The sequence below is a fragment of the Pieris brassicae genome, chromosome 6, assembly GCF_905147105.1.
Source record: "Pieris brassicae chromosome 6, ilPieBrab1.1, whole genome shotgun sequence".
Taxonomy (NCBI): domain Eukaryota; kingdom Metazoa; phylum Arthropoda; class Insecta; order Lepidoptera; family Pieridae; genus Pieris; species Pieris brassicae.
This window is the reverse complement of record NC_059670.1, coordinates 1,411,676-1,426,620: the sequence shown is the minus strand read 5'-3', so window position 1 is coordinate 1,426,620 and position 14,945 is coordinate 1,411,676. Positions and strand designations below refer to the sequence as shown.

Here is a 14,945-nt window from a genome sequence, read left to right as displayed (position 1 = left end):
GATGAGTTAATTGGTCGAATATATGAAAATGTCCGTATAACACAACAAAATGACAGACAGACTGATGACGAACCGATGGCAGGCCTGAGTAGACAAGATGATAACTTAGACCCAGACGTACAACTAGATCCACAGAGCCCCTCAATTGCAGAATCAGCTATAGATAAAAATCAACTAAGTGAGGTAGAATTAGTTAGTACTAATAATACCCAACCAGATAATGAAAATAACGGTATCCCTATTTCATCTGACGCAATCGATAGGCAACTAAAACAATTTCATATTAGGTCAACCCCAGGTACCACTTACAGAGTAGAAGATAGGTCAACCAACCGATGCACTGTTATTAAAGACGTTTTTATTCCCGTAAATAACACAGAACAGGAAATAATTCGGTTTCTTAAAGAGCACACCATTGCAGATCGCATATTCCACTGTTATTTTTATAACGATGAATTGTACCCAAAATTTTGTAAAGTTTATTGTCCACATTTAATAATCGAGGCCCAAAACTTATTAGATGTACCACGCACGTTACGCTAGTTGAGAATAAGAACGAACAGGAAGCGTTGATTAGGAAGTATCATGAAGGTAAGACAGTACACCGCGGTATACAGGAAACACTTAAGAAATTACCATTGGCCTAACATGTTACTTACTATTCAAAGGTATATTAACCAATGTGACATTTGTTTGAAAGCGAAGTATGAAATAAACCCTTTAAGACCCCCTTTAGCAGTTACTGAAACACCTCGTAAGCCCTGGGAACATTTATTTATGGACTTATATTCAGCAGGAGGAGGTACCTTTCTCACTATAATAGATAATTTTTCAAAATTCGCACAGGCAGTTCCGTTAAATGTATGCAGTAGTATACACGTAGCCGAAGCATTATTACAAGTTTTCTCTGTTTTGGGACTCCCGCATAAAATTACAACAGACTCAGATAATAAGTTCGATAATGACGTAATTAAGGAAATTTGCTCTCTACATGATATTAACATTCATTTTACAACCCCGTATAACCCTAACTCGAACTCACCAATAGAACGTTTTCATTCAACTATAGCTGAAATAGTTAGAATTCAGCGTATGATTAATAAAGACGACCCAATTCAGTTAATTATGAAATATGCCATAATAGCTTACAACAACGCTATTCACTCGGCAACCGGTTATTCACCACACGAGTTATTATTTGGTCACACAACTTCACGTAACCCATTGGAGCTGTACTTTCCGAAGGAATTTTATCAAGATTACGTCCTAAAGCATAAGGCAAACGCAGAAGCTATACAGCAATCTGTTACTGCCCTAATGTCAACAAATAAAGAACAGGTAATAGCCAGGCGTAATAAGCAAGCTGTAGACATCGTATTCAAGGTAGGTGAAACCGTATATAAACAGGTGGCGAAAACAGCAAGGAACGACAAAACTAAACCCATATTTAAAAGTCCGTATAAAATTATTCACCTTCACCCTAATAATGTAGCCGAGATAATAGGTAGTCATCCAAATTCTAAATCGATTAGAGTTCATTATAAACTCCTTAGAAGGCCCCACCTTGTTCCAGGATCCTCATCGCAGGAGCAATCATGCTCTGTTCAAGAGGTGACGTAATCCTTAATCCTGTTAACAACAATCCGGGAATCCTTTTGCTTAAACAAGGGCGGAAAATGAAACAAATAGATATTTTTAATTTAGCATGTGTGTATAACATGACTTATTTGCAGTCAACCATTAATGAGTTAGCGACACTATTCGCAAGCATAAATACCACAGAATTGTATACAATGCATACAGATCAAGTGCAAAATTCTTTTAGAGCTCAAATAGAACATAATCTATCTTAAGTGAATAGAAAAATTGATTATATTATTCCCCAGAATGTTAGGCGCAAACGAGGTCTTATTAACGGTTTAGGCTCAGTTATAAAGTCCATAACAGGTAATCTAGATCAACAAGACGCTCTTAAATTTGAAGCTGATATTTTGGCCATTAAAAACAAGGTTACTTCTATGCAAAAGGTTCAAAAGAAGACATTAGTAATAGCCGAAAACACGATAAAAGAATTTGGTCTCCAATTAGATAAAATCAATGAAAATCAGCGAAAGTTAGTTTTGTATTTGGAGAATACAACAAAGACAAATGATGTGCTAGCTAATCACGTTCGTAACTTAGACATTTATGTTCAAATAGATTTTAGTTTGCAAATTATATTAGATAAGTTAATGATATTAGAAGATGCTATAACATTTTTGCAATTAGGTGTTATGCACCCTAGTATTATAAGTCCGCAGAATTTAATATATGAATTATTACAGCTTGGAAATATATACAATTTAGAACCAATTACAGATTTAAATATAGGAAATATAAGAGAACTAGAAAGGTCAATAACAGTAAAAGCGTATAGTACTAAGCACTCATTAACATTTATTTTACAAATGCCTTCTATTGATAAAAGTATATATAATCTTATTCATTTATATTCTATCCCTGATACCGAGTACCTCACCATTATACCCAAATCCAAATTCCTTGCACTTGGAAGCGATGAGTACGCATACCTCGACAACAGCTGCAAGTCGATCACTGAGAGCGTTCATTTCTGCGAGTCTCTGCAAATGAAATCCTTCACAAAATCAGAAGATTGCATCGTCAACCTCATAAAACATAAGAATGCCAACTGCAGCCGTGTTAAGATGGTACTAGGTGACAGCAAGATCCAAAAAACGCGGGACAACAAGTGGCTGGTCATACTTAAACGAGAAGAGATCGTAAGAGCACAATGTGGGACCAACACATCTTACCATCGTGCATCGGGAATCCATCTTATAACCGTAACAGAAGATTGTCGCGCAGAAGTTGCGAACATGACGCTGCAGTCACATGTCACGAAATTGGACTTAGATGAAATAATACCATTGCCCCAAAAACAAGACTCACCTGTGGATGTCGTGCGGTATCAAGTAAAATTGCAAGATCTGGAATTAGATAACGTTCGGCAATTACTGGACAAGGCTGAAGATCTGGAGAAGCAGGGTGACATTAACGACTGGCCTAAGATGACGGCAACTCCAAGCTGGACAACTATCATCCTCTATCTATTACTGATATGTGCAGTATCATGGAAAGTGTATAAAAAGTTATCAAGCAGATGCACCAAGAACGCACGGAAGATCACGCCTACCAGTGAGGACACTGGTGGAAGCTGTAAAATCAGCTTCTCTCTGAAGGACGGAGGAGTTACCAAGGCATAACCCTTGGTAATCGCTGACGTTGCACTCAGCGATTTCGCCGACTATAGTTTATTTGAAAGTTAATTATTGTATTCGTATTATTTAGATTTAGATCAGTCTTGTAGTAGATTTCAAATTGTAAAGACATATAAATAAATAAATTCTTTTTTTAATGTCTTTTCGGTCTGCCTGAACATAACTCAAGACAAGACATTTTCTTCACGTTCAAATTCGGCAGAGTGTCTACCATACAATCAACGGATTGGGCATACTCTTTCCAGTTTGCTTTTTTGAGTTTATATTTCAAAAGGGGGTTGTGGTAAGAGAGGGGTAAGGATTTGTTGTTTAATGTAATAAGTATGGGAAAATGATCACTGCCATAGGTGGACTCAAGGGCGTTCCAAGTTAGTTGCGAGGCTAGGTTAGGGGAGGAGAGGGTGAGATCCACTGCAGATTTGGGATTCTGATTAGGGTATACCCTGCGAGTTGGGGAGCCATCATTGAGGATACAAAGATTGACAACGTCGAGTAAGTCAATCAGCAGTGGAGCAAACCTATCACTAGCGTGGTACCCCCACATAGTGTGATGGGTATTAAAGTCACCCATGGCTATGATAGGGCTGGGAAGGGATGATAAAATTGATTGTATCTCGGGAAGAACAGAAGGAGAAGGGTGAGGAATATACAAAGATACAAAAGAAATATCTAAGGTACGAACAGCAACAGCATTAATCTGTTCGCTATGGGTAGGAAGAGGAATTTGGGAGAAAGGGAGGGAATGCCGTACAAAGACAGCACTGCCCGCATACCCATCATTCCTGTCATCCCTCAGACAGGAGAAACCAGGCACCCGAAATCGGTAACCAGGTCTCAGCCATGTCTCCGAGATGGCAACAATTGTGGGTTTATGGAGGTTTATGAGGGAGATCAATTCGTGTTTTCTTGAACGTAAGCTTTTACTATTCCATTGAATTTTTTGGTTATTGGGTCCGTTGAGTAATAATTTAAAGAGTTGGGATAGGTTTTTGGCAACGTTGGGCGGTAGGGGAATTTCGCTACATGGGGCGACAATACTGAGAAGGAATTCAGAAATAAATTCTAACATTTTGCCCTGAGAGGGAAGGGTGTCAACATTATTGTTGAGAGCACAACCATTTGGGAGAGATGAAGAGCACTCACCAACAATAGTCTGGTGAGCTGTTCTATCGTACCCCTTTGCTAGAGAAGCTTGGGGACGAGAGGAGCGATACATTGTTTGGCGATAGGAAGTTTTGGTAGGAGTTTGGGCTTTTTGAGGAGATCTTAGAGAATAGACAGGAGGGGTAAACATTTCTTTTGTTATCTCAGCATATGAACGTCGGACAGGTGGAAACTGAATTACTGCTTCAATGTATGAGATATTGTTCTGGGACATCACCATTTTTATGGATTGCTGTCGAGTAAATTCTGGACAGCCCTTGTCAGAAGCAAAATGTTTACCTGAGCAATGTAGACATGTAGATGTTTCTAAGGTGACTTCGCACGTATCACCTGTATGGGGCTGAGCACACCTGTAACATCTGGGCTTAGATCGGCAGACCGATTTGATATGACCAAAACGGCAGCAGTTCAGGCACTGTATGTTTGTAGGTTTCGACAGGGAGGGAAGTGTGGTAAGAGTAAATCTTAGAAGGGAGCATTTGTCCCCTGAAGGTAAGGACAACAGATTGGGTAGGCACCCAGGTGGTGACACCCTCAGTAACTGATTTTCGGTTCAGTCGCCTTGACTTTAATACCTCACCACATCCAGGAGGAGGCTCTAATGAATCAACGAGTTCGTCCATTGACCAGTCCACCGGTACACCTTTGACCAACCCCATTCTGGTTATGTTATAAGAAGGGATAATAGTTTTAAACTTGCACATAGCGAGAATCGGGTTAACCAGAAAATTGTTGCCAGCTTCAGCAGAAGAGAACTCAGCGGTAATTTTATTACGGCCTACATTTTTTACACCACCGTGTATGACAGAACAAATTTTGTGCTTATGCATAAACTGACCGAATGTAATAGCACGTGTAGGTGATTAGTACATGTCGTAATGAAACAGTGATGTGTCCTGACAAGGACAGTTGTAAACGTTATCGTCATGAAACAATAATTTGTTCTGAAAAGAACAGTTAATTGGCGTTATCGTTAGACCACGATATCAAACTGTTCAAGAACACGTTCGTACCCTTCGACGGTTGCGCGCAGAAAAGAACAACTTTTTTTTTTTTTTCTCGTAGTTAGTGCTACACCCTCCCTCGCGAGGGGGGTGTTTTGTCCTGTTCGGGGCGTATGCCCCCTTCAGGTGGTGTAAATGTTCGCGCCCTGCTGATACAGGGCGGTATGGGGGCGGTCATATAGCCCTTGGTGAGGGCTGCAGGCGCGCGGGGAGACTCAGTCTCTACCCGCTGCGCGCAGCCGATGGGGTCATGTCCGGAGTGTCAAGTCCGGTGGTGATGATGATGAGGAGGGGGCCAAGGAGTAGTCTCGACTTGGCCCTGGTGTCGTGATGAGTGATGGTATCGGGCAGCTTGCGCGGCTCGCGGTCAAGCACCGCCGGGTGAGACCCCCGGTCGAAGCCGCGTTTGCTGCCCTGGTGTCGTCGGGACCCGCGGAGAAGAGCTCACGCGGGTACTTGTTTTGGTCGGGCGGCCTGGAGTGCCACGGCGCGATGTTTTGGAGGTGAGGATGTTGAGAGGCGTCCGCTCGATCAAAAATCCTCATCGCGAGCCGTGCGACGAACTCGTCGATCGACTCCATCCGCAAGTCTCGCGCTATGGTGGCGTTTCTCACGTAGCGTGGTGCCTGTACAGCGCACCGTAAGACGGTGTTTTGTACGGTGCGCAGTCTTCGGCGGTTGGTCTCCTTGGCATAGGAGAACCACGCCGGTGCCGCGTACGTGAAGTGAGGGCGCACATACAGTTTATGTAGCGCGAGCTTGGTGCAGAGAGGTAGGTTGCCTGTGATCAGTGGGCGAAGCGTGTGCGCCGCCCACTTGGCTCTCCCTACAGCCCTGGAGATGTGGTGCGTCATGGTCAGACTCCGGTCTATGGTGACCCCTAGATATGTGACCGGCGTCTTCCACGGCACGTCTCGATCCAGGAAGCGTAGGGGTGGTGGCAACCAACCCCGGCCGAAGACAATGGCCTGTGTCTTGTCCGGGTTGGCGGCGAGTCTCCACTTGTCCAGCCACTCTGGCAGGAGGTCCAGAGCGCGTTGGAGTTTTTGAGCAGCGTGCGAGGCCCTCAGCGATGACGCCACGTACGCCGTATCGTCGACGTAGAGGGCGAGTGTGCACCCCTCGGGGCACGGAACGTCGTCGGTGTACGTTGTGTAGAGCAAGGGCGATAGCACGCTGCCTTGCGGGACGCCCGCCGTGATGGGTCGCGGTCTCGACGCAGCCTCTCCCGTCGCAACGAAAAACGTGCGCTCGGTGAGAAAGGCGCGGAGCACGGCGACCATTCGGCGGGGCAGTGGAGACTCGATGAGCTTCAGCACGAGGCCGTCGTGCCAGACACGGTCAAAGGCCTTCGCCATGTCCAGCATAACGGCGGCGGCCCCCTCCTTTTTGTTGAGGGCCGAGGCTGCAGTGAAGAGCACCTTCGTCAGCTGCAGCGTCGTGCTGTGCTCGCCGCGGAAGCCGAACTGTTCGGGCCTCGGCTGCAGGTATTGTTCGATCCTCTGCAGCAACAGCCACTCGAACAGTTTCGACTACGTCGAGAGCAAGGTGATGGGTCGATAGCTCTCGGGTCGGGTAGAGTCCTTCCCGGGCTTCGATATTAAGATCACCTTGCCCTCTTTCCATGAAAAGGACAACTTTTTGCCGCGCCTCGATTTTATTGTCTACGCACCCTTCGCATCTTAGTACCACATGTTACCACTAGTGGCCAGTGTAGGATAACTTTTGTATATAAATCTACAGTTTTTAAAAATTAAACACATTCCACATTCCATCTTCACCTCTTCTCAACGAATTATTAGGAAGTTTTATTTTAACCAAATAAGGACCAATCAACATAAACCAAAACAACCTAAAGTGGTGACCCCGAGAAGAACACCAAGAAAATTGAAGATGACGAACACAGAAAATTCCGGTGCAGAGCGTCAAGTTTCATCACATCCGTCGAGCCAAGAAGTCTCCGGTATCTCACTGTCGCTCCGTGTGCCACCATTCTGGCGCGACCAGCCGCTCCTCTGGTTCTGCAGTTTCGAAGCAGCAACCGCCGATCTGAAACGAAGCCAGACCCAGCTCGCCCAGATGGTCATCGCACAGCTTGAAAAGCAAGATATCCAAAATATCGCTGATCTCATTTGCTCGCCGCCGGAAGCCGATTACTACAACGCCATTAAAAACCGTTTAATATCGCTATACGAAGAATCTAACAGCGCACAAACGAAGAAGCTACTGTCGCAAGTTGAGCTTGGAGACCAGAAACCCAGCCAGCTGATGAGGCAAATGAAGCAGCTTAACAAGGACAAATTTCCCGAGAGCACCATCAAAATGATGTGGCTCGAGCATCTGCCGCCACACGTTCGTTCCGTGCTAGCCGTCAGCGAAGCGTTTAAAATCAAAACGACGCTTGACGACCTGACCTTGCTCGCGGACAAAATGATGGAAGTCCACACGCCGTCGCAACACATCGCTGCCGTCGCAACGCCTTTCACACCTGTAGCATCGCCACCAATTCCAGAACAACCAACCATCGACACCCTCATCGGTGAAATAAGAAGGTTGTCTTTGGAAGTTGCCGAGCCGAACCGCGCGACAACTACCGCAACAGTCGTTCTCGCTACCATTTACAATCACGCTCGCGGAACGCATCAACAAAGCGCAACGAAAACCGACGAGAGTCACAGATGGAAGATCGAAGCTGGAAAAAATCTCCAATGCCGTACTGCTATTACCATCATCGCTATGGTATGGACGCGAAGAAATGCGCACCACCATGCAGTTTCAAGCCCATAAACCAGTCGGAAAACTAAAAGTAACGCTGGCCGCGGCGGGAACCGGCCTTACCGAATCATCACACCGCCTTTTCGTTACCGACAGGGTAACGAAACTTACCTTTTTGGTCGACACAGGAGCCAATATCTCCGTGCTACCAAAGACAAAAGGCTCACGCGAAAAACCACTGCCGTTTCAACTCTACGCCGCCAACAACACGGTCATTCCAACATACGGAGAGAAGTCACTCCAACTCGATCTTAACCTCCGAAGACCATACACATGGAAATTCGTCGTAGCAGATGTGTCTAAGGCAATCCTGGGAGCAGATTTCTTGCAGCACCACCACCTCATTGTCGATGTCAAAAACCGAAGATTGATCGACGGGAAAACAATGCTGGTAAGAAACGCTCAACTCAGTACTGCAGACATACCTACAGTTCGTAGTATAGACATTGAGCAAAGTTACCACAGCATTCTAGCAGATTTCCCAGGCACAACCAGAATCACTTCAATGAAGCTTAGTCCCAAACATTCGGTTGAACACTTCATTGAAACAAATGGACCGCCCCTTCACTGCAAGCCACGCCCCATTGCACCGCATCGTTACGAAATGGTCAGGAAAGAATTCCAAAACATGATCGATCAAGGGTTATGCAGACCAAGCAAAAGCCCTTGGGCATCACCTCTTCACGTCGTGCCAAAGAAGAATGGAGACCTACGCGTGTGTGGCGATTACCAAAGGCTGAACGCCATAACCAAGCCCGATCGGTATCCCATACCACGTATAGGTGACTTCACATACCAACTCGCAGGGAAGAAAATTTTGTCCACACTCGACCTCAATCGCGCGTACCAACAACTGCCAGTCAGCGAGCAAGATGTGGAGAAAACCGCCATCATCACACCTTTTGGTCTTTTCGAGTTTCCGCGCATGTGTCCTGGTCTAAAGAACGCCGGACAGACTTTCCAACGCTTTATTCATGAAGTACTGCGCGAACTCGACTTCGTATTTCCTCTCGTTGATGATCTACTCATAGCATCAATCGACGAGGAAGAGCACCGAAAACATCTACGCATCGTATTACAGCGACTAGAAGAATACGGCATCACTATCAACCCATCAAAATGTGTTTTCGGCCAGCCAACTGTGAAATTCCTCGGTCACCAAGTCACAGCGGAAGGAATACAGCCACCCCAAGAGAAGGTACAAGCTATTACAGACTTTCCAAAACCACAAACCGTAGAAGAACTACGACGTTTTCTCGGTATGATAAACTTTTACCGTGAAAATATCAAAGATTCCGCCACCATACAAGCGCCGTTAAATACCTACCTGCACAACGTCAAGAAGCGTGACAAAACTAAGATCGACTGGACCACTGAATCAACGCAAGCTTATGAAGCATGTAAAGAGAGCATAAAAAACGCCGCTTTACTTGCTCATCCGTCTCACCAGGCGACACTTGCTATATTCAGCGACGCTAGCGACAAAACAGCTGGTGCCGCACTCAACCAATTTATCAACAACTCATGGCATCCACTCGGCTATTTCTCGAAGAAATTCACCGACGCACCGACTCGCTACAGTACCTACGATCGAGAGCTACTCGCCATATACATGACTGTCAAACATTTCCGCAAAATGTTCGAGGGACGAGAAATAATAATATTCACCGACCACAAGCCGCTAACTTTCGCTTACACAAAAACAAATACAAACAGCGAATCACCGAGACGCACCCGACAGCTACTTTATATCAGCTAATTTACCACTGATATACGACACGTCAGTGGATCTCAAAATGCAGCCGCAGATGCATTATCACGTGTCAAAGCAATCACCTGTCCATCGCCGATCGACTACAATCTTCTTGCAGAAGCTCAAGAACGCGATAGCGATACCATTAAAGAACTCAGTCTACAGAGCAACTTATGTTTCAAGAAAGTCAACCTGCCCGTCTCAAATATCAAATTACACTGCGAAACTTCAACCTCACAGTTCCGTCCGTACCTACCAGAAGAATACCGACGTACCGCATTCAACGCAGTACATAACGTTAGCCACCCTGGAATCAAGACTACGAGGAAATTAATTACGCAACGTTACTTCTGGCCCTCAATGAACGCAGACGTCGGCAAGTGGGCAAAAGTATGCCTACAGTGTCAGCGCGCCAAAATACAACGCCACACATCAAGTCGATTATCAATTTTTTCACCAACCGAACGATTCGAACACGTTCACATTGATATCGTTGGTCCGCTACCTACCGCGGCCAGCGGTCATCGATACCTCGTGACAATGATCGACAGAGCAACAAGATGGCCCGAAGCATACCCATTATGCGAAATATCAGCTGAAGACGTCGCCAAAGCGGTATACGAAGGTTGGATTTCCCGTTTCGGTTGTCCTGTAACAATAACAACGGACCAAGGACGCCAATTTGAAAGCAGAGTATTTGCATCTCTTTCTCGCTTACTAGGAATCGAAAAAACGCGTACAACTTCATACCACGCACAGTGTAACGGTATCATCGAACGATGGCACCGTGTCCTTAAAGCCGCATTAAAAGCAAGACTACAAACCGCAAGAAGCTGGATCAACGAGCTACCAACCGTCCTACTCGGATTACGCGCCGCTATGCGAAGTGACACCGGCGTCAGCGCCGCTCAGCTTACCTACGGATGCAACATACGCTTACCCGGTGATTTCTTATCAACGACCCGCAATGACGTCATCATGGACTCTGGCTACATCGATCAGCTGCGCGACGCGACGCGACGTTGCAAGTTACGTATTGTAACTTGCAACCAATGCCGAGTCAACCACACAGCAACACAAAACCCATATTCGTTCACCGCGACCTGCAAACATGTGAATACGTATTCGTACGCGTAGACGCCGTAAAGAAGCCATTACAAGCACCTTACGACGGACCCTATCGCGTGCTGAAACGAGACAGCAAGATATTCACGCTGCAGTTACCTAACCGTGAAATGAATATCTCTATCGACAGACTCAAACCTGCCTACACTATCGCCGAGCAAGATGTGCCTACTGATACAACAACGAGTACCTGCAACAAGCAAAACACATCAACTGCGAGCGAACTACATGAACCATCAAATAGCCTGAAACATCAAAATGACAACAACCTGAAACAACAAGACACTGGGAACACCTCAATACCTACAAGAACAACTCGCCGAGGCCGCGTTATACGCCTGCCGGTACGCTTCGCTAGAGGGGGAATCCTGTAGGTGATTAGTACATGTCGTAATGAAACAGTGATGTGTCCTGACAAGGACAGTTGTAAACGTTATCGTCATGAAACAATAATTTGTTCTGAAAAGAACAGTTAATTGGCGTTATCGTTAGACCACGATATCAAACTGTTCTGAGAAGAACACGTTCGTACCCTTCGACGGTTGCGCGCAGAAAAGGACAACTTTTTGCCGCGCCTCGATTTTATTGTCTACGCACCCTTCGCATCTTGGTACCACATGTTACAGCTAGTGGCCAGTGTAGGATAACTTTTGTATATAAATCTACAGTTTTTAAAAATTAAACACATTCCACATTCCACCTTCACCTCTTCTCAACGAATTATTAGGAAGTTTTATTTTAACCAAATAAGGACCAATCAACATAAACCAAAACAACCTAAACACGTAACGAGGCTCCAGAAGATGGGTCCTCTACTTCCCGGGAAACTTGGACAATGAATGGACCTTTATCATCATTAGAGTACGATCGAGGGCCATCGGAAAAAGAGGGGTGGACATATAGGTGTTGAACAGACGGGTTCGCCTGAGTGGGATCCGTAATTGTTTTTTTAAAGGAAGGCATATTTCTCTCCTCTCCTTGTCGTTTGCGAGACGTAGAAAAGGTTCCCGGGTCGGGAGGTTCGGGGTCAGGATCCATTTTACTGGAACTGCAGCGACTATATAAGTTTAAATTTTATACTTTACCAGCACCAATAGGCTTAGTTTTGTGAAGATAGAACAATAACAACTATTTTAGCTTTGGAAAATCACAGAAACACCGGAAAAAAACCTAAAATCTCACTGACACGTGCGTCAACCATCAACCATCCGCTTTCCTCTACAAGCTTGTTAAAGCCTCTCATTTTTTGTAATATGTAAATGCTAGAAATTTGGACTTTTGTTTGTATTCTGTATTTCTATCCGAATAAATAGGTGAATTTCAGATGTCATTTCGTAAGGGAGACGTCATTTCTCAATTCTCTCTTAGTTCATAGTTGACGTTTATCTTGTTTACAAAGTTAAAACAATGTTTAAGTATTTTAACGATTGAAAGTAAATTAGATTTAATATTTACTTATTAATCATTGAATACTAATCAAGAATTTTTGCACTTCGCCTCTAAATTAATTTCACGTAAGAGTGTTATAACAATATGTCGGAACCAGAAAAACAAAACAATGAAAATCCTTTGGATATCGATGGAAGCTCATTTAATTCGGAGATGTATTTAGAATGTCTCATGAAATGTGCATCTTTGCGACAAGTAATGGACAAAGAAGCCGAAGTTATCACGCAAAGCCAATCCTTGCAGTCTGAGATGCAGACTCTGGTTTATGAAAATTACAATAAGTTCATATCGGCAACAGAAACAGTTCGCAAGATGCGTTCAGATTTTCAAATAATGCAGGAAGAAATGAATAAGTTAAGTGAAAATATTAACAAGATAACCACATTTAGCTCAAATATTTCAGAATCTCTTAAAGACAGTGGCAACAATGTAAATAGATTATGCAGTACTCGTCAATTGTTGGATAAATTACAATTTCTATTCCTACTACCTACACAGTTAAATAAGGCTATTCAAGAAGGACGATATACAGACGCAGTTCATGATTATACACATGCCCAAAAGGTGTTACAGAAGTATGGTGATCAACCATCATTTCAAAGCATTCAGACAGAGTGCTCTGACATCATTTATGGCTTAAAGAAAAGTCTAAGAGAAAGGTTACTTTCTCCTGAAACTACTGCATCAGAGTTAGCTGAAAGTGTAGGTCTGTTGCGACAGCTCCAGGAATCAGATTCCTCCCTAAAAGATATCTTCCTTAGTTGTGCAGAAAGTAGACTTGAACAACATCTTAATCTCCTAGCCTCCATGGTAGATACTTCAGACATTCTGGAATGGGTTGAAAAATGTAACGGATTGATTCTTGCAGATCTTGGTATAGTAATATCTTGTTATCACGATATTTTTCAAGATAGTGAAAGAATTGGCATACCAGAATTTGCTGACAAAGTAATGACTCAAGTATTTGATCTCTTTGAAGCGGTTATTAGAAGACCAGAAAATGTAGGCACAGAAATACTTATAAGGGGTCTTGATAAATTCTTCAGAAAATTTCAAGCTTTGTCTGAAATAATATGCAGCGATGGAGCATCTAACAAAGCTCTATTTGTAGTCACACAATGCATCAAGCATAAAGCTACAATGCAGCATCAAATAATTCAAGTTCAATTTAAAGAAAACCTCATGAAAGTTCGCCAATCCTTAGCCAGTAAAGGGACAGAGAATGCAGATCTAAAAGACATACTGAATGCTTTGCAAGTTTACTTGATGCAAAAAATTCAAGCATCTCTATTGGACTTAATGGCCTTTTTGCAGAACAATTTATCATTTGGTCTCAAACCATGGTGTGCTAATGCAGTGGCAGATGGCTGCTGGATAGTTGTATCGGAAACCTTGATAAATATTTCAGATATGATTAAGAAATTATCTGTGATACAAACATCAAATAACATTCCATTTGAATTGCTACTTATTCTGGCTAAGTTATGTTTAGAAATGCAAGAAAATGGAGTGACAATATTACAAAATCATCTAACAAAACTCCTTGAAGAAGCTGCCCCCGGATTATCTGTAGAAAAAAAGGATGCTAATACTGTAATGGTCAACTTGTCTACTGCCGCTCAGTCAGCATTAGATTCAGAAGTAGTATTTATAGGACAAACTGCTGCACAAATGTTGCGTGTTTCAGTTTTGGCGAGGGATTGGCTACGGGCACCTGAACCTCGCGGACCTCGTGCAGTTTGCAGAAGGGTTGTAGAAACACTAGCCAGTGCTGACAGTGCCGCTTCACAACTTTTTCCTACCAGCTTCAAACCATCTAGTGATTCTAGTAGGCGTACAATTTGGTCCCGAGCACCATCGTCTTTCTCTCCTATTAATAGGCTATTTTCTGAAAGAATCGAGGTTTTCAGCCCAGCCGGCGCGGATCGAGCTGCTTTATCCAATGGGGCTTTAAAAGTGGCGTTGAAAGCTTTAGTAGAATGCGTTAGATTACGCACATTTAGTAGACACGGCTTGCAGCAGTTACAGGTTGATGTACATTTCCTTCAACAAAGGTTGTCTTGTATGGGAAATGATGAAAGACTACTTAATGCTCTGCTGGAGGATGCTCTTTCTTCTGCTCAGTTACGATGTGTTGATCCACAGCTAATGGAACCTAGTATTGTAGATATTATTTGCGAGCGCGGATAATTTCAACCTTTATCCTAAGTATTAACATCGTCATATTGGTAAATTATTTTAACACTAATTAAAAATAATCTTAATAAATATTTATTGTATGAACGAGTTGTTTTTTTAGTTCTGTCTGAATGTGCAACAGTTACCTTTTTAAAAGATGTTCCACATCAGTTAAACAATTAAGTTAACAAAACTGCTAGCTACTCAATTGACGAGTAA

At 43.6% G+C, this 14,945-nt stretch overlaps 1 protein-coding gene across 1 annotated transcript; it reads left to right on the top strand.

Moving 5' to 3' along the window:
- The first annotated feature begins 12,452 nt into the window (after nt 1-12,452).
- LOC123711275 (vacuolar protein sorting-associated protein 51 homolog) lies at nt 12,453-14,831 on the top strand. The gene has a single exon (XM_045663777.1). The coding sequence runs from the start codon at nt 12,633-12,635 to the stop codon at nt 14,736-14,738; it is 2,106 nt and encodes a 701-aa protein (XP_045519733.1). The 5' UTR covers nt 12,453-12,632; the 3' UTR covers nt 14,739-14,831.
- Nucleotides 14,832-14,945: the final 114 nt, after the last annotated feature.

Excerpts from the sequence above, each read along its gene's own strand:
- LOC123711275 (XM_045663777.1), top strand. The coding sequence starts at position 12,633 with ATGTCGGAACCAGAAAAACAAAACAATGAAAATCCTTTGGATATCGAT.